The following is a 20,283-nucleotide window of genomic DNA, read 5'->3' as shown; positions in this document are numbered from 1 at the left end:
CATAAAGGGAGGAAAGAAGGGGACAGAGTTTGGAAAATTTAACAAAAGGAAGAAAAAGGAAAAAAAAATATGAGCAAGACCTTCAGAGCATTAGAGGAGAAATCGTTTAAGAGAGTAGAAAGGTTTATGGGGCAGTTGAGATTGCCCTTTTTTTCGAGAAAAAGAATTGAGTTATGAAGTCATTATGTTTAATTCAGAGAATCACACTTTTCTCTGCAGTTTCATCCCCTTTCTGCCCTCACTCTTTGTCCATTACAGCAAGAATTTGGGCATTTGTGTGTTTGTGCACATAGAAGTGTTCACGTGTACACTTTTTTTTGCTCATAACTACGTGTCCTCGCCTTCTTCGCTCATGTGTGATGTGTGTGTGGTGTGCAGTCCGTTTTGAGGGTCATTAGTAGCGAGTGTAGGCGGGTAATGCCCTGTCTGCAACGCTGGCCATCTGAATGTTAACAGATTGTAATGCAGGACAGAAAGTGAATTTGGTTTCCGGAGGAAAATGGAGCAAATTACACTTTTATGGCTCTCTGCCACTATCCTTTGCTCCTGCCATTACTCACTAGGTGTAGCGAGGGAGAGAATAGGAGAGCAAGTGATTGGGAAGATGTCCTTACTGTGGTAGATGGTTTAAGTGTGACAGTAAAACTGGGGTTTATGGGGAAATGTAGGTATAACTTTCTTAGTAGTTGATGTCATGTTTCTTATTTAGATTTTCCTACTAAGAGTTAGCTCTGGGAAAAGTCTTTCGTATCATCCTTGTAAAGGATTTGATAACTGCCAAGATGCCTTAACTTAGTTGAATGCAATTGTCGTACCTATTTTTAATCCAGATTTGTCAGTTTTGTTTGAGTTTATGATTTCTAAGTGTTCCTCAAGTGTTTAAATCTGTCTAGGTTTTCGGAAATGTCACCACGGTTGGCAAATACCCGAACTGCTGTAATGCAGACAATTTAAAATTTAATGATGATGTAATGGCATGTAATGCCCACATGAATATGTGCCATTTGAATTTTTCACACAAATGCTTGACAGGGTTGTTTTTAAAATGCGGTTGTACGTAATTTCTAATGATGCCTGGATGATGACAACCAATAAATACATTTACAGAACTCAACTGTTCCAGATTTAGCTTTGTACCTTTGCAACATTTTGTCTATTTGTAGATGGCTGGTATTTGCCAGTCTGTAATTTGCATGAGTAAGCTGCTTAGATTACTGTAGCAGAAAAATGACATGTAAGAACAAATACAGTTAATCATGTAACAAAAGGTTTTTTTTGGTTATTTTATTCAACAAGTGCACCTCTACTGCAAGAGTGGTGAAGCATTTTAGAAGAGCATTTTCTGTATAATTGGTTTTCTAACAACAATTGTGCCACATTTTTAATCAAGGAGGCTGTCATGGCGGGTGGCAGTGTCATGTAACTTCTGACTTTTGCAAAATCTGAGATTTTTACTTTTGAAGAACTTCAGCTCCCCCTCATTGACCTCGGGTTATCTAGAAAGAAACTGTTTAACTCATTAAAGTTTGATTTCCTTTTAAGATTCACACCGCTTATGTTCACCCTGACATTATGCATATATTATATTATTCACTGCTGGCTTTGGCCTGGCTCTTTGACACTATTGAGGGTTTGAATTTTAAAGACTGTAGCTAAAGTAAAGTTACTTCTGAGACAGAATTTCAGAGGTATAATTTAGAGAGACGTTTCCAGTAGGGAAGTAAAGGTGAGTGCTGACCCCGCTCACCCTGAACTGTTCTGTATGCAGTGATGGGTTTGTTAAAATTCTTCAGTGCAGTACTTTGAGTCAAACAATTATTCTAAGAAGTCTATTAAAATATCTACAAACTGATGTTCTTGGAACAAAATTGGCAGCGTAAGAGCTCCACCTAGAAGGTTTTAACAGTTTATCAGCAGTTGTTCATCAGCTCTAATATACCAGCAGAGTTAAAGTTGGGCAGACACTGTGCCCCCTTTTTTTTACTTTTTCTTTTTTTTTAAAATATACATTCAGAGTTCATATTGAAGTTTTGAGTTTTACCCCCTGTATAAAGCTGCAACTTTTGTTTTTGCACTAAAGTGATCAAGGCATGGAATTCAAGCCAAACAGAAATGCAAAGCTTTTATCTGATGACAAGTTTTTTTTTTTTCAAGTCAGACTCGTGCATTTTTAAATCTCAAGCAAGAGAAGGATGAAATCTTGATGCTTTAAATGTTTTAAATATGACGCTACAGTTCAGGCTTTGTTGTGGTTTTGTTTACTTTGTATATATGTTGACAGTTTTTAATGTGTTATGAATTGTACAACTCTCCGGCTTTGCTCCAGTTTACTTAAAAAGGAAACTTCATAAACACAGCTGACACTGACTATAGCATCTACCTTCACAGTTGCAGTATGAATTGAAAAATGATCTCTGCTGTGAAATAAAATTTTTCGCCTTACAAGTTTAAATTTATGGCAATGCAATTTGTTTTTAGTTCTGCCTTCAGTTTCGTTCTTTCTAATTTAACAGCTGAATAAAACCCTAGTTGTTTGTAAGTAAAGTTGTTTATCTGTTAAAGCACATTGATTGTGTCGAGAACAGTACAACACTGGATTTTAACTACTTAAAAGTTCTTTGTAGTAGTTGTTTTTACAACAAGGCAAACAGATTAAATACGTTGTCAAGGTAGTGATGAAACAAAAATGCATTTTGGGAACAATTTCCTTTCCTGTAGAGGATATTTATTACTTCTATAGTTTGCTGCCTCTCCTTCGGTACCTCATCTGTGGAGCAAAGACTGAACTGAGCAGCGTAAGTCGAAAGTCTTATACCGGTAAGTGTTCTGAAAGGCTGTCGAGCTCCTATCTCCCCATTAAGTCATAAAAAAATAACAAAAGGGGAAAAGAGATTGCTTTTGATTTGATTTGAAGCAGCTTAGCTGAAACTGAGTGAAGCACCAGTCAAGGTTGACTCAAGGGCAGCATTTCGCAGCCAGGCAGTGAGTGCGTTAGTGCAGCTGCACACAAATACTCGCACACACGCACACATATATACACTTTCATATGAGGATTCACCTGCCTGACCCGGCAGATCTGTTTCCCTCCAGTGGGAGATGGGGAATATTTTTCCTGGTGTTGTGTTGCTTCTTAGCATCAGAAAGATTGTATTGCCTCTTTGTGGAGGGAGCACTGATTGGGAAGTGTCTCTATCACCCCCAACCCCACCCTTCTCATCCTGAATTTTTATTTGTGCTCTTTTTGTCTCTCCTTTTTCTTTCTGAATCTTTTTTCCGTCTCTCTCTTTCTGTCCTACTCTGTTGCTCCCTCCATCGTCTTCCCTCCCCAAGCTGACATTTGCTGTCAGGCAGCCTTATTATTTTGTTCTTCAGAGTTCTGATTAGAATTCTTCTGTTCCTTCTCTTCCTCTCTTCTTCCTTCTGCCTCTTTTTTTTTTTTTTTCTTGTGTCTCTCGTTTCTTCTGTCCGTCCCTCCGGCCCACCCCCACAAGCATCTCAGTCCAATATTGTTTCCTTTCTTCCTCTTTCTCTCACCTCTCTCCTTTTTTAGAGTTCAGCTCAGCATAATCTAATTCTTTCTATCTCCTGCCACGCCGTCTTTCGTTTTACCTTTCTCATTTCAGTTTGTCTCAGTCTCTTTTTAAAGGTCAGTTTTATTTTCTATTTTTTTGCCTCATTTCTGTTTTAATTATTTTTCCTACCAGTTCGTGCTGCAATCACTCCCAAGGACTCTGCTGTGTCTCTGACTTTTAATTACACTCTGTGGGCCCTTTAACCTCTTCATGAAGAGATGTGCACTTAAGCTTGTTTGTGCACCTGCTGAAATACACAAAGCGTGCTCACACAGAGTAAATAACATAAGCTTCACAATCATTTTCCAGATGTTAACTCATGAACCTCGAATATTCTCCGAGTTCCCGTAAATATAGTGTGACATTACAAATTTAAAGCATGTTGGAACTTCTTTTTCGCAATTAGTTCATTCAGGCTTAATAGTAAGTAGATATTTTGTCCACATTAGGGTCCTGCAAAGTAGCCGCGGAGTTCATTGTGCAACTGGACAGCGAAGGAGAAAGGAGAGGGTTGTCATGGTGATATGAATCCCTTGAGGGGATATTTCTCTCCCTCATTTACTCTCTGTACAAGTCTGCATCTTGTCCACAACATGAATGTATCTTTTACTCTCTTGCTGTCGCTCATTGCTGTCCTTGTTCTTCCTCTGCCTATCACACTCGGCTTCTCCCTTTTGTTTGTTGTCTTCACATCTCTCCCAGGCTTTTTCTTTTTCCATTCTCTTAATGTCTTTATCTTTCTTCTTTTTTGTCTTTCTTCTGTCCCTGTGGTCCTCACCTCTGGTCCAGGAATCGAGGGAGGGAGAGGCAGAGGAAGGAAAGGAATGCTAATTTTATCACCACAGTGATGGAGTGTAGACGGGCAGACTGAGAAAGAGAGAAAATGTCACTCGTCTGAGGAAATGAGATGGCCATTGCACTCTGTGTGTGCATGTGTCTGCATTCGTCTCGACGGAAAGATCAGGGTGACAGTCTGAGTGACATTTTCGTGTATTTTTCCTTCACTTTTGCCTTGCTCCCCTTCTAACTAAATGATATATACACAGTAGCATGTCTATGTTTTTGTGTGCAGGGGTCAAAGGGTAATATTTGCAGGTTTCATGTTAGGTGTCTGAACGTTTTTCTCGTTCTGCCCTTGTTGTTTTTTTTAGTCAATTATCTGTTTCTTGCCGTCACATTTCAGTACTCTCTCTCTCTCTTCACCGCTCACTTATGTTGGAAATGAAATCACATACAACGGCTGAACTGGGGTAAAGATTGGCAGCTTGGTGGGAATGAGAGTAGGGGGCAAATGAGTTTGGGGCGAATGTTGGGAAGACGAAAGGGGGGAAAAAAAGAAAGCATCTGTATGTGTTCCCAATTACCACTCCAGCCAGCCCAAAGTCACCTTCCCAGAGAAGGCACGCATGCACTCAAAAATAGCTACTTCCATCCCGCCTCCGCCGTGTGCTTGCATGTGTGTGTTGGTTACAGTGGTGATGAGGTAGACTGAATAATATCATGGCCTTCCTCTCGTCCGTCAGCACCAGACTTATTATGAGTGTGTCATCCTGTGTGTGTATGTATGTGGGTAAGAGAAGGTGGGTGATTGTGTGTGTCCTGTGTCTGATTGCAGTAGCTGATTGAGTCCTAGCCCTGCAGTTTTCAACCCAGGTCCTCATCCTCTGATTAGGTGTTGTAATGTGTGAATGAGGAGGAAATTGTGTGTCTGTGTGTGTGTGTGTGAGAGAGAGGGAGAGAGAGAGGAAGAGAAACCTGAGCACACTGATGTTCTCCAGAGTCTGTTGCTCTCTATTATTGGAAGCATATTTTCAAGCTTCTTGTAGAAGGGATTAGGTTATGAACAAATATATTACCCATTGTTGATAGCTCTTTAATGACCTCAGTTTGGAGAAAAAGATTAGTTTTGACTGGGATTGACAAACTAGTCCAAGCAAGTCCAAAACTAAAGTGGATTGTTGCCGTCTTAAAACTTCCGGCATAATATTTCTTACAAAATAATTGTCCAAGTTAAAATTGACAGATTTGTAAAAGTTTATATAATAGCATTCACATGAACCACTACGAAATTTATGGATATTAAACTTTTTTCAAGGTGGCAGCAATCCACTTTGGTCTTGGCGCTGCTCAACCTGCTGTTTGCTCATCAATCCAGTCAGAATTAAACTTTCTCCAAACTCTCAAAGAGCTTGTTACAACAGGACAGACATTAATTGTTCATAACCTTTCCCCAGAGCCTAACTTTTTCTCATTAATGTGACTTTATGTGTGAGGCAATAAGTTGTAGTACTTGATGAGCGAAGGTCGTTGAGTAGAGTGATATGTTTGATATTTTTTATTTGTGACACAGGAATTGTTTGTGCTTTCATTTATAGTAAATGTTTCAAGTTTAAATGAAAGGGTCAAGGGTCACATCAAATAGCCACAGTTAACCTTTTATTGCTTAGGACTATAGATGTGAGTCCTCATAAGCAAACAGTACAAACGTGTGTGTGTGTGTGTGTGTGTGCGTGCCCTTGTTAACTGTGGCCTCATTTCGCCTTGCTTCTTAATTAAGAGACCATAGGCCTTGTAGCACCGCCTGCTATCCCACACTCCACTGGGGCAGGAAGAGACTAGAGCAGATCACGAGAGGGACCGTGTTGGAAAGACTAGAGAGATGGAGCGAGGACAAAAAAAAAAGAAGAAAAAAAAGCAATGTGCCAGAAATATTGAACAGAAAGAGTGATAGATTCTGAGAGAAGTGGAGGGGAAAACAAAAGAGGGATTACTTGGGCAGGAATGAGCAGCTCGAGCTGATGAGGGAGAAAGCAATAGAAAGTGTAGAAAAGTGGCTTTAGGGGGAAGGAAAGTGCAGACTGATAGGAAGTAAGGCTCAAATACATTCTCTATTTCCTCCGGTGAATTGATGCCATTCATTTCCATAGCAGCTTTGACATCACGCTTGTGTGTGGTTTCCAAGCGGTAATCTGCTCCATCTTATTCTTTACTTTCCATCTGTGTGGGATCTTTCGCTCCATCGCTTCCAATCTTTCGCTATCACATCTGACTGATTCCTGGGAAATGAGTGTGTGTGGGGTCGCATGCGTTTATATCTGTGGTTAGATACATTCCTGTATATCCTTGTATGTCTGCCTGAGTATCTCTCCCTGCTGTTCTCTCACCCTCTCTCGTCAGTGCACGGTGAGTGTTGAGATAGTGGGTTAAATTTTAATGGTGCTGCCATCTCTCAGTAGCTTCTGAAAGGGGAGCAATGCAGACTGACACACTCAGTGAGCCGTGAGCACAGACAAGACGGCGATAGGAGCGATAGCTTGCTTGACACACACACAAGCCAGACCACTGTATAAACAACAGGTAGAATAATAAAAACACAATTCTGTCTTTGTTTTACAAGACTTGGGGGGAGGAACTTATTGACTTTCTGTCATATTTTGGTATTTTACTTTCTGAGCTGTTCTGTCAGAGGTTTATCTACTATATTACTATACTACTGCTCTTCATAAAACAACAACAGAAACAAAAAAAATAAATATCACATGTAGATCATTTTGTAGGTTTAGCACAAAAGCAGCTCAGCATTACAGAAGATTATCCTTCATAATATTCATTTTGCTGTATTTCATTGTTACAAGATGTAACATGAGGCCTAAAACATTGGCTTTTTTATGTACCACCCTTGCTATCAATACATTTTAGCCAGGGAAGACTTAAGAAATGCCTGTACACTCACACACTCCCTCCAGGAATGAATTAGGTGAGGACAGCGACTGGTCTGGCTCAGTCAAGCAAACACTTGTGCACATAAGCACATTTTCTGAACCATATTGTGTGTTGTTCCTTGATTGTTTTCATTCGGCCAGCCTCACATAGCTGTCTGATTGGCAACATGTCCCCTGATGGCTCACTAAGCACATGGCGGGATTAGGTGTGTATTTTTTGTGAAGTCCCTGTTTTTGTTTGTGGCTTTGTGTGCCTCGCCCCGAAAGCAGCCAACTCCTAGGAGAGGCCAGCAGACAGATGTTCTTGGAGAGAATTTGCATGTCTATCTCTCTGTTTAAATATCATTTTCTCTTGTTTAGTTTATTTTGTGTGTTTATTGTTTTTTTCATTTTTTTTTACTCAGAAGAGGTAAAAATGGATTTCATAAATTGGAAACCCTGCAGCATCCCAGCGGGTTTTTGAAGTAGACTTTTCCTCAGCTTCCCAAGTAAAGGTGGAAGTTGCCAGATTGTGGCTGTCATCCCCTCCAGCTGCTTAGCTTGACTACGATCATCTGTTTTTCTTGCATTTTAAATACTTGCAGTAGTTTTCACACAATGTGTGGAAGAAAGAATGTCATTGTTAAACACAAATTCACCAAAGAGTTAAATGCCGTAGCAGGATTAATTATGGGATCTTTCCACTTTCACTTTTTTGAAGATTCAAATTAGTTAAAGAAAAAGAAACATCTAATTTTGAGCTTTGTATGCATATTAGGAAGGACTAAATCTGACTAATCTGAACACATCATGCATGTCTGCACTCAGTCCTTAAAAACAAAATATTTTTTTTATTTGCAAATTCTTCTAGAAATCTTAAACTAAAAGCCCCTCATTGACAAAAAGAAGCAGCTGCATCCTGCTTGTTTTAATTATCCGTTTAGCGTGGAACATATTGAAGTCAACCAGTGGCAAATTGAATTGGACTTAGTTTAGAAAAGCGCTACAAATTGGTACCACAGCTCATGTTTACTCATGTCGAGAAAAAAACCAAGTCTAAAAACTTTTCGGAAAAATCTCACTTATAAAACTGAGGCGGAGAAAAGATTAGGGGTTGGGTGTACAACATCTGTAAACTTTTGAGTGTGACCAGAAGCACAGTGGCCTCAGTAATTGTGAAGTGGCAGAAGTTTGGAAGCACCAGGACTCTTATTAACTGTAGCCTTTCAGCCAAACTGAGTAGCAGAGCCTTGGGCCTTTGTCAAGGAGGTGACCAATAACTGGACAGTCACTCTAAAAGCACTTCAGAAGTCCTCTGCAGAGATTGTAGAACTTGCCAGAAGGTCTACCAATCTGGCAGCACTTTATCATGCAGGCTTTTAGTGACAAGATAGAAGCTACTTGTGTGTGTGGGGGGGAAAGGCTTATATGATGCTTGAAGTTTGACAAGTGATCTTTAAAGGATTGTAAGAGCATGAGGAAAAAAATCTCTGGTGTGAAGAGACAAAAAAAATTAACTCTTTCAAGCATGCTATCTTACACACCCTAGGTGCTGCTCATCTGCTGGGTAGTAACGTCTCCACAGTGAAGAGTCATTATGTCACCGTCGTTCTACGGGCATACTTGTCAGCAGAAGGGACAGAGAGTATGGCCTAAATGGAAAGATGGGAGGTGGGGGGGGGGAGTAAAATGGGGGTAACCTTTTATAGTAATGATGACCACACAGCCAAGACATAAATGGAGTGGTTTCAGGAATTGACTGTCCTTGCTCAACAAAGCTCAACAAAGCTCAACAAAGCTCAACCGTAACCCCCCCCAGAGAACATGTGTGAAGAGACCTGTAGATTGCAGTTCATAAACCTCCCAGGCTGTTTGAAGGAGAGTGAGAGGTTCTGGCAAAAAAAGAAAAAAAAATTGACGAAGTGTTGAAATCCAAACACAGAAAGCCTGTTGAGACTTAATTAAGAAAACCCAAAGCAGTTTTTGTCACTGAAGTGACTTCTGAAAGTTTTAGTTCTTTGTTTATGGCTGAGCAGTTTTTGTTTTAGTTTTAAATTAAATGAGCAGCAATTTAGGAAAACATGTCATGGTGCGTTATTGATTAAAGACTGATCATCCAAATTAAGATTTTATCGACTTAAACTTAATTGTAAAACATAATTACATGGATTTTTATTTTGGAGACTGCATGTTTTTTTTCCCTGTGTTAATAACAGGAACTATTGCAGTCTTTCTAAACTGAGATCTGATTTTTATTTTTTCTCTTATTTATACCGTATTTTATTGACCAGATAATATCATCTTGAATCTTTTTTTCTTTTTTGCTCCAGTCTGTCTCTCCTCCACCACTGCCTTCTCTGAAGTTGCATGACTTTGGTACTTCCCTTTTTTATATCCCTTCTACCATAGCTATTCTCATATGTTTGCCATTTCTCTCTTCATTATCATGTCTCTCGTTTTTGGCTTCATTACATTAATATGTTGACTAAATAAAATGTGGTGGCAAGTACCAGAAAACAGCACAGTTCTTCTGCCTCGGGACATTCAAGTCTCCGTGAATATATGTTTGTGTCCTGTGGGTGACGACTGACATTAAAAATAGCAAAATTCTCCCCTTCCTTCTGGCTCCCACACTGTGCCTTGCTCAAGGGATAATCAGACCTAGCAAAGCTGGCCCTTGTCCTGCTTCTTTCCACATTTTTGTGTTGGCACATAAACTTGTGTGTCTGTGCGTGTTCTCGTGTGTGTGTTTGTGCATGTGTGCCAATCTTTCCACCATGCGGTCAAGTCACAATTGCTAATCAGGCCTGTGAGCCTTGCCTGAAGAGACCAAGAGAATGGGAAGGGGGAGGACGGGTGGGCAAGTGATTGAGTGCTTGCCTTTGTCCTCATCACTGAAGCAGAGATAAAGACTAGAGAAAGGATGGATGGTTTGAGACGAGGGGACGATGGAAACTGAGGGATTACCGGGATGAGTGTGTGCACCGGCTCTGTGACGTGCTTTTAACTGTCCTCCACGGCATGACACCGTGTAGACCTCCATTTTTCCTCTGTCCTCCTTTCATCTATATTGCTTTCCATAGGTCAGAACTGCTTGCATTCAGAAAGTGTCTATCGTGTATTCATGTCCCCTCCCCTCCCTCCCTCCCTCCCTCCCTCCCNNNNCCCTCCCTCCCTCCCTCCCTCCCTTTTTCTCGCTTCTTCTGGTTCCCACTCACTCTGTCTGCTATCTTTCCATAAGGCAATAATGAATATTTGAGAGCTGACAGGAGTGCAGTACCTAATCCTCTTTGCCCAGGGCAAATGTGCCTCATGGGGTGCACGTGTGTTAGAGTTCATCTAACTTTTCTAATTGAGATGGAAACCCAATTTTTAGGTTTTTATTTCTACTGCGCTGCTCATGTAAATGAGACTATGCATGGTTTTGCATGCATCATAGAAGCAGTCAGGATGAATGATACATTTGACTGGTAGGGAATCCAGTACATTATAGGAAGGCAACGGATACAGGACTTCAGCTGTGTTGCTCAAGTCTGACCTTGTAGGAACTGTGACATGTACATCTGATTTACTTGACAGAAAGTATGAAGAATTTGTATTGTCTGCTTTTACAGGTAATACTCAGTATAAAAGCACTGATTTCATTTTGTCAGAGACAGCTACACATTTATGAATATCTCAAAATGTCACATCATGCTGTTCATATCTCAGCAAACAAGAATAAGTATTGATAGATATCCATGATGCTATTCCTTCTGCTCTCCATAGAGGGGGCCCTGTGCTGTGAAAGCCAGTGCAGCATCAAGGGCATTCACACTTTGAATAACAAACATCATAGCCCCACAGAAAAACTACTCTCACACACAGTGAGTCACTCACTTAGTCAGGCACACACAATTGCATTGTGAGTCTGAACAATGAACCTTTGTGTGTTTTTGTTGTTTCTGTGTACCACATTAAAGGCTCAGGTGTTGCAGGTGGCTCAAGGTCACTTCCTCATCATCTTTGTCCTTTAAACTTCTGTCTCCCTGCTTTATATGCTCTCTCATCGTCTCAGTTTTCACACCTTTATTTGCTCTTGCGCCTTTCGATTTGATTTTTCTTCTCCCCTCTACACTCTGTAGCTCTCCCATACTCCCTCTTTCCTCCTTGTAATTAGCCAGTGTAATTGCTGTAGTAAATCTTTTCTGATGTCCCAAGGAGACTAGCTGATATAGGACTGATTTAATAAGCACACCATAGCTGCTCACCTCTCCCTCAATGTGTGTGTGTGCGTGCGTGCGTGCACTGGGGTAGGGGGGGCTTTGTGTCTTCTCTTATTTGCTTTTGGGATTTATTGGCTGTCTGTGTGTTTTCAGCAAGTGCAAATTCAAGTTCAAGGTAGTGCTGTGTCGATGTGTTGACTATAATGCACCTTATCAGTAATGCGGGCAGCATACTCTGTGTGCTAGTGTGCGTGTCTCATCAGTGATGCCGTTACATGCCATGGGTGCGTCATCGCTGAAGACCTTCATGGCCAGAAGAGCAGAGAGAGGTCATATTGGCCCTGAGAGAACAACACAAACACTCACATCCATACAAACACAAACTGACCACGCCATGTGCCTTTGTACACCCTCCAGCATCACATATGCCTAAAAAAGTACTATATTGTGTGAACTTTTTTTGAGTTTTTCAAAAAACAGTGTATCCAGGTGTTTGCCAACCTTTTCATCCGGCAGCAGTTCACCAGATAGACCACTAGAGGGCAATGTGAGTCCACACATGAACCTCACTGAAGGCACTACACTTAGTGCTTCCATGTTCTGTATCCTGCAAAACATTACTTTTAATGGCAGGGTAAATTTTTTTTTATTTTATTTCATGTATTTATTTACTTTACAAAAAAGTCCAACAGATGGATAAATATGAAACATGTATTTTATCAGGTGTAACTATTTGAGGTGTTGTGGTAAAATAATTTAAACCACAGAAATTCTACTGTTTAAAATGTATTAAAATGTATGTGATGTAATTTATCAATTTTTTTTCTAAAAAATTACAAAAAAGAATTTGAATTACAAAATTATGGTTGTAAATTTCAGACAACACCTTTAACAAAAAAACAACAGTTTTTTTATTTTTTATTTAAAGCAACGATTTTTTTATATACTTTAATATTTACTAAAAAAGCTTGAGATATTCATAGAATCATTTCCAACTAAAAATAAATAAGTTTTATTACTTTAGGTATGAGGCAAAAATAACAGGTTTGGGTTCTTTCTTTGTGTTGTCTTTTTGACTTCCCTTCAGCAGGTCAAGCTGGAACATTAAATTAAAACTAGCCCCCTTTTTTTCTTTTTTTCAGTAGATATAGATGTAAGTGTTGCCCATTTTTAAGTATTTTAATGTAAAATAATGTCTGACTTGGGTCAGTTAAAATAATGTCAGCTGCAGTTACAGTGTTCATGCGCCAGGGGAGCGCATGTGAGCACAGTCTTAGCCCCTCCCACGAGCCCTCCCCCTGCATCCTGGCCCTCCCACATCCTGTCCCCCGTCCCCCCTCCTCACTGCCCCACCCTGCCATCTGGTCCTTTTCACACAATGACGTGCCCGCGGACACGCACACACGCACACACAGGCAGGGATCTTTTCTCCTCGTTTCCTTTCACAGTGGAAAAACAGGATGAAGGGGCTCTTTCAGACCTTAGGTTACCGTGGAAACTTCTTTATTCTTCCTCTGTCAAACATTGTAACAGGAACAGTCCTATATAGAGGATGACAGAATGTTGGACATTTAAAGTTTAAAGGGACCAAAGCAACAGCTGTCCCTCTGTCTGCCATCCCTTCTGTTTACTTTATACAAAGAAGACTTTACCCCTCCTTTTTTTGTTTTCTTTGTCTAATTCCATGGTAGTGCTAAAAGTTTAACAGCTGTTAAAGTTCTAAAATGAAAATGTATGATTTTCTCCAAGTTATGTCTCAAATACTTTGTTAAACTTTGGCAAAAGATTTGCTTTGTGTGTGTGTGTTGGTGTGCAGTTCTTTATTTGGAGCAAATTCAGGCAGCATTTTTTCCACCAAACTATTCAACCCAGGGATATAAATGTTGAAACTAAACACCCTCTCCTCCGTTCCTTTTTAGACAGTCTCCAGGCCTGGAATGCTGAGTGGAAAAAGTTAGTTTGAAGTTGCATGCAGTTAATGTGACGCTTTTCATTCGTTTTGCCACCAGAGGGCCTTTACTCTCCCGATGCTACGAATATACAGTGGAGCACATCATCTGAAAGCTTTTAGTGGGTTAAAAATAAACCGCAGAGATCCACAAACAGGGAGTGGTAATGAGAGGATGAATAGGTTGCATGAAAAGACTGAAAAAGCCATGGAAAATAAGAAAAGGCTTTGCTTTCTGAGAGGGGGCAAAAAGTTTTTTTTTTTTGAGTGGAGGTTTTAGGTTCACACTGACCTTTTTAGATAAGCATTATATACATTTATTTTATTTTCTTTGTCTTCATTCCTTTTCTCTCTGCCCTCTTTCACTCTCCTTTCTTGTTTTCTTCAAGCTTCACCACATGCTCCATCTGAGTTTTTCTCCTTTTAAGGAGTGAGGGAATGAGAAAGGAAGAGAACAGGAACGGAGTGAAGGGCACACTCGGTGCTGATAAACAGACTCCTCTTTGTCCAGACAGACAGACCCACACACACATTGATACTTAGTTACATATTGACAAAGACCTCAGCGTGATTTGGCTCCTCGTGATTCTGCTGACCCCCCTCCTTCACTTCCTCTCGTCCAACTTTTTGCTTTTTTTGGTCTCTCTCCACCTAATTAAAAACAGATGTCAGGAGTGGAAGAATTTCTTCTCATAACAAACTCGTATGTCTCTGCGTGCATGTACACACACACACACACATTTTTTTTTAATCTTTTGGTGCCAAGCAGCTGTTGGGAAGACGAGGGGGAGGTGTTCCAGGAAAAGAGGATTGTGTGTCTGCATGTGTAAGAGGGGTGCTGGTTTGTTTCCAGAATAGATGCTGTTTTGTGAGACTATAGAAGCGAAAAGAAAGAAAGAAAAAATGCTGCAAGATTAAAACATTCAATTGCTGAATTCCTCCACTTAATAAGTGTTTTTTATTTCCCCTATGTGCTTGTAAATGTGTGTGTGTGTGTATGTCTAGTCAGACGTGTGTTCTGCCTCTGTCATCGCCTTTCCTCCCCCACAATGACTAAGTGTAACAGGATGTGCTGCTCCATAGCCACCACTAGAGGTGCCATCAGCTCACAAATGAAAAAAGCTGGCCGGGCACGTGGAAACCACAGAGCAGCCATTTTACAGTCTGCACACCAGACCCCATTTCATGAATCAGCTATGTCAACATAACTACAGCTGATTCTATTGGCTAAAACACAGCTGGCACTGCTGCTTTGTACATTGACACACATTCATCCTTACTGACCCTCTGTCTCTCTGAAACACACACACACACTGACCCAGTGACATGATGCTCTACTAGTCCTTCACACACAAACTGGACTTCTATATCTACAGATTACAGATTATCTTGTGTAGATGAATATCTGTGTTGTGTGTGTGTTTTTATGTTGAAGGTGTTTATTGTATTTAAGTTTATAGTGTCATAATGAAAAACTTAAGGTCTTGTTATTTCTCTTTAGTGAAAAAAAACTTCTGAAGTTAAAGATGAAAGGTCAAATTAGTCTCCATGTTCCTTGTTCTATCTGTAGTTGTCCAGTACAGTGCAAAAATCTTGAGTCATTCGTCTTTTTTTTTCTTCCTAAGAAGCCAGATCTGCAGTACTCATCATTTGCTCTTCAGACTTTCTGACAAAGAATTTAAAGTTTTCTGAGGCCAGTAGGTCGTTTTTTCCACACATTTCAGCCTAGTAAATGACCATTTCCAGGGTTTTTATTAATATTATTTGTTTTTGTTTTTGTCACGGATGATCAACCAATTTTGAATAGGGTGTTTAGGCACTTTGACACTAGCAGCCTGTCAGAAAGACATAATTTGTGTTCTTTTTTAAACATATGTATGACTTTATGAATTATAACAAATACAGTACAGTTTAACACAAAACCGTAAAGGGCTATTAGCTGAAAACTTGACATACAGTAGATGATCAGCTGAAGGATGATGTGTCTCTCAGGTCCCAAGTCAGGTATTTGGTCTTATATCCTATAGACGTGATACTGTTTATCTACTTTAGATAGATTTGTAGGCCCAATTCTTCTTTTCTTGTCTTTTTCCCCCTCTCTTTTTAAATAAAAACTGTAAGATTCACTGTAATGGGAAGCCTTGAGAACTAGACAATAAGTGCTTGAAAGAGCAGCCAAAGTCCAAAGAAGACCTTTGAGGGACCTTCAGAAAGCCTGGCGAACTCTTGATAAAGACTACTTCAAATGATTACAAAAAGATCTCACTCCTTGGACGTGTCATTTAAAGGAATTAGGAGTGTTTAAAACTTTTACACATTAGTTTTTATTTGTTGAATGGTGTCACTTCCTTTCTTTTTTAACCTCGCAGCTGTGACTAAATGTGATCATGTGTTTGTGTAAAGATGTTTATGTTGCTTCCGCTCAGATTCCTGATAGATTTCCTATCCGGTGTGTTTGTCAGGGCTGCCTTCCTGCTTTAGTTTCCTGCTCCACAGGGAGTATGAACAAAGTGTTAGACACACAATAGAGCTTTTTCTGGTAATGAGGAGCACAGTTAGTTATCTTTAAACAATCCAAACTTTATGGAAACGGTGGAAATAAGCTATGATTGATTCTGAGTGATGAGTTTCCTGAAGCTGAAGCTGTCACTGAGTAAAACAAAGCATCTTCTTTCCTCAGTCCACTGACAGACTCTTCTGTGTGTGTGTGTGTGTGTTTGTGACTAAATGGAGCGATGACTTGCTCATTAGGAGCCCGGGTAATTAACAGACTGTCCAGCAGACTGCCGTCTCTCATTGAGACAAAGTATCATTTGACTGGACATATGGAAGGGTCTGTAGATGAATGGATGAGTTGTTTTGCTGTTGTAATTATCCATCTGTGCTGAATGCTTACCTTGTTGTTTGAATAAGATTGTTTGTGACGAGTCTATCAATCTGCACCATGAATTTCAAGAAGGAAGGCAGTGCAGGAAGCTAAATATTTGGGGGAACAAAAAACTAATCAAAACCAATAATAAATAATAACACTAGAAATTAAGTAATGAGAAGAAGGTTTGTCTGTACAATTACCTGCCATTAATTTACAAACATTCCAGTAGTTATAGTCCTGATTGACAATACCTCTTGAGAATTGCTTAATATAAACATTAACCTTTGGAGCCAATCCAATTCAAAATGGTCACCACAGCCAACTGACCAATAGAAACACAAAAGTAGCTGTAACTCAGCCAATTTTACAGATACTAAGCTAAAATTTTCTGTGGTGGTAGCTTAGAGTCATTAACAAAACATGCTTCAAGTACTACACATTATGTGAGATCTTTGGTCAGAACTTTGGTATTTACTGTCTGCATCAGCGCTGTTTGTCTGTTAGCAAAATAGTTCATGAACCACTGGCTGGATTTGAACGAAAATCTCAGAAAATAATTATTGGATGTACGTCTCCAACTCATTAACTTTTGGAGTCACCCTAATTCAAGATGCCAGCCACAGCTAATTGACTTTAGCAAACACATAAATGGTTATAAGTCAGTCAGGTTTGCAAATATTGAGCGCAGATTTGTTGTAGTAGTAGCTGAAAGATTTCCCCGACACATCATGTGAGGTTTTTACATGCAGTTGTGCATCGTGTCAGGGTTGCACCGAAATGGCTATAACTTTCTCCCTTCTCAAAATAATATCATCTTTTTTTAAAACTCTGGCATGAAAGGCAGCATTCCTTCAAAGAATAATTTTTTACCCAGAATATAAAACATTCTACATGCTGCATCTGCATGTTGTTGGCTTTCATATAAACAGTGTCTCTTGTTTTATGTTTTTCTTTTCTTTGCAAAGATAAGAGGAAAAAAAAGGTTGTAAAGAGGCCTACTGTAAGATAAAACCTAAATCAGAGATTGGAGTCAAAGGAAAAGGTCAACATTTTATTATTGTTCAAGACATGAAGAGAAGAACGGAATGATAAGATGGCTAAGATTATTTTTATTCCTCTACTGAAGTCATTTTTGGAATTGACATTTATTATTTAATCGTGACCTTCAGGTAATCATCTGGGGGGCTGAATAATATTGACAGGAAGCAGAACAGATGTGACATCCTGACTTCTGCTGCCCTTAGACCTGATGTGCCTCGATACAGCAAGCTGTTCTATGGTCAAACCCATGTGACTGCTCGTCTTTCACTCCTAATTCTCATCTAGTTCACGTCCACCCCCACACTCTGACATATCCTTACAGTCCCAGTCCTGACCTTGTCAGAGCAAATTTATCTAAAGTATTTCTCTCCCAGTGTACGTGTATGTGCATAACTATGCTGCCATTTTTTTAAATGCCCTTCAGTGAACAAATGTCTGGCCATATTTCAGAAGCCCAAAGTCACCAGACATTACGCACAGCTTTACAGGCATTTTATGTTAGTCCAGTCTTACCCAAGGCTGCTGAGAGAACAATCCAACACCTTCTCGACATCAAACAGTTGGGGGAGAGTGAGAAAACTAAAGGCCGCGCCAAGGCTGTCAGTTTTTATATGCATCACATGCATCCTCTATCCACTCCTTTGATCCACTTTTTTATATATTACAAAGCCAACTCCTTTCACTCCTGTCTTTCCTTCTAAAATTATTTGTGTTCAAGTGTCCCATACATTAAACATTTTCTCCCTTTTTTCCCCTCCCCTTCTGTCTTTCCCTCCAGCTAAAAAAGAGCAGGATGGTGGAGATGACAAAAAGCAAGTGCAGAAGAAGAAGGTGAAGGAGCTGAAGGTTCTTGACTCCAAGTGTTCTCAGAACCTCTGTAAGTCCACCCGACAAAGCATCATACCAGTGACTTTACCTTCTGGGTTGAATTTCCGAAAGCGCTTTACTGAAAGGCATTTTGAAATGAGGCCTGTTGCTAATTGTATGTTCCTCACACAGCCATTTTCCTGGGGTCGTTTCGTCTCCCATACGAACAGATTAAAAACGCCATCCTGCAAGTCGATGAGAAGATTCTCACAGAGTCCATGGTTCAGGTACGAAGTTCAGACATACCTTAGTGTTTGTTTAAACACTTCTGTGTATAGATTCACTTCTATATGCTATTACACAAGAGCTGTGAAAGGTTGTATTATTTTTTTGGCATGAAGTTTTTCAGAATAAATCAGTTTTGTCCAGATTCAGCTCTTTTTAGATGTGGTTGTAAGGGAGGACAGTGGGTTTTTTTTGTTTTTGTTTTTCATTTTGTTTGTTTTCATCTGTACATATGATAAAATTGCCTACCTTGATAATAGATCCTTGCAGATAAGTTCATTTTAATTTTATTTTGTTAGACCCTAGTTTAACAAGAAAGAAATGTCATAAATATAGTCCTTAAAGGGACAAATAAAATTACGGCTGTGTGCTTGTCACAGTTACAAATTTCTCACACATTCAGTTTTAGAAATACTCTGAGGACATTTTTGTGGGTCATTCAGTTTTTGTTTTTTACAGACTACATTCGGGTCAAGAATAGCTTTGGGCTCACACAAATACAAATTATTTTCGTTTTGATCCCCCACAGAACCTAGTCAAACAGCTTCCAGCACCAGATCAACTGGCTATTCTGGCAGAGATGAAGGATGAGTATGATGATCTGGCTGAGTCTGAACAGTTTGGAGTAGTGGTAAGAAAGCAAACATACACAAGCACAAAAAATCTCTCAAAAGATGGACAGCGGCCTTTAGTAAAACTACGTAGAGAATTTGGACCAGAAATACTTGGACACTTAAAGCTAATTGTATCCGGTCAATTTTAATTGTTTAAGTTAGCAAAGTTTTAAATTAAATAATACTTTTTATTCATGTGTCAAAAGGTTCTTTGACTACAGGTTGTGTTCACAGCTAAAACTTCCAGCTGCAAGAATCACAATTCTAATCAACTACAGACATCTTAATATTTTTAACTAAGAAAAAATAAATCAAAAAGAATCCCACACCTGTTTGTGAAACATTGTTTAGGTCAAATGTGCCATTACTTTAGCCCCTCATAAAAATGCCCCTAAAAGATTTTTTTTTGAAGCTCTAATTTGTTTTAAAAAGTTCCATATTTAGGTTAAAACTTAAAAAGACAAATTATGCTGTTATCCAAGTGTTTCTGGATCTTTTGTTTTACTTCCCAAATAACATGGTATGACTAACCCCAAACAAGACGGGCAAATATCTGACATTTAATGAGGTGTAGAAAATGTTGCGATCGTTGTCTTCCAGCCAGTGTGTTAGACACAGAATCATACTGTTGTTTAACAAAGCTGATATTGTTTAAGTGTGGAAGTGTGAGTTATGGATGAAATCCCCTTCATTCATTCACATATATTTGCGCACACACACACACTGTGGCTATAAGCCATGTCAGGAAAGGTCTTTAAAATTCCTCTCGTTTCTCCAGATGTCCAGCGTGAAGCGCCTGATGCCACGGCTTCAGGCCATCCTGTTCAAGCTGCAGTTTGAGGAGCAGCTGAACAACATCAAGCCAGATGTTGTGTCTGTGACAGCAGCCTGCGAGGAGGTCAAGGAAAGTGAGAAGTTCGCCAAGCTGCTGCAGATCATTCTTCTTGTTGGGAACTATATGAACTCTGGCTCCAGGAATGGAAAGGCATTCGGCTTCTCCATATCATACCTGTGCAAGGTGAAGTGTGAACACATCAATCAATCAAAATCAAATTTTATTTGTATAGCACATTTCAGCAGCAAGGCATTTCAAGGTGCTTTACATAATTAAAAAACAAAATAAAAACAGCATGTGACAATGAATAAACAGTAAGAAAGAGACAAACATCAAAAACCCGCACTCTAACCCTAATTTAGCCATAAGCAACTCTAAACAGGTGGGTTTTAAGTTGAGATTT

The 20,283-nt window shown here is 39.6% G+C and overlaps 1 protein-coding gene across 2 annotated transcripts in view; it reads left to right on the top strand.

The window, feature by feature from the left end:
• Positions 1–20,283, top strand: part of LOC108243075 (protein diaphanous homolog 1) — an 89,469-nt gene that overhangs the window by 53,747 nt on the left and 15,439 nt on the right. For both annotated transcript variants that reach the window (XM_025008600.2, XM_025008599.2), the window contains 4 exons: positions 18,118–18,216; positions 18,339–18,433; positions 18,961–19,062; positions 19,824–20,063. In XM_025008600.2, the coding sequence (XP_024864368.1) occupies positions 18,118–18,216; positions 18,339–18,433; positions 18,961–19,062; positions 19,824–20,063 (536 nt within the window). The remainder of the gene's footprint in view (positions 1–18,117; positions 18,217–18,338; positions 18,434–18,960; positions 19,063–19,823; positions 20,064–20,283) is intronic.

The sequence above is a fragment of the Kryptolebias marmoratus genome, linkage group LG9 (genome assembly GCF_001649575.2).
Source record: "Kryptolebias marmoratus isolate JLee-2015 linkage group LG9, ASM164957v2, whole genome shotgun sequence".
Taxonomy (NCBI): domain Eukaryota; kingdom Metazoa; phylum Chordata; class Actinopteri; order Cyprinodontiformes; family Rivulidae; genus Kryptolebias; species Kryptolebias marmoratus.
The sequence above is the reverse complement of the archived record's forward strand: the minus strand, read 5'-3'. Positions and strand labels throughout refer to the sequence as shown.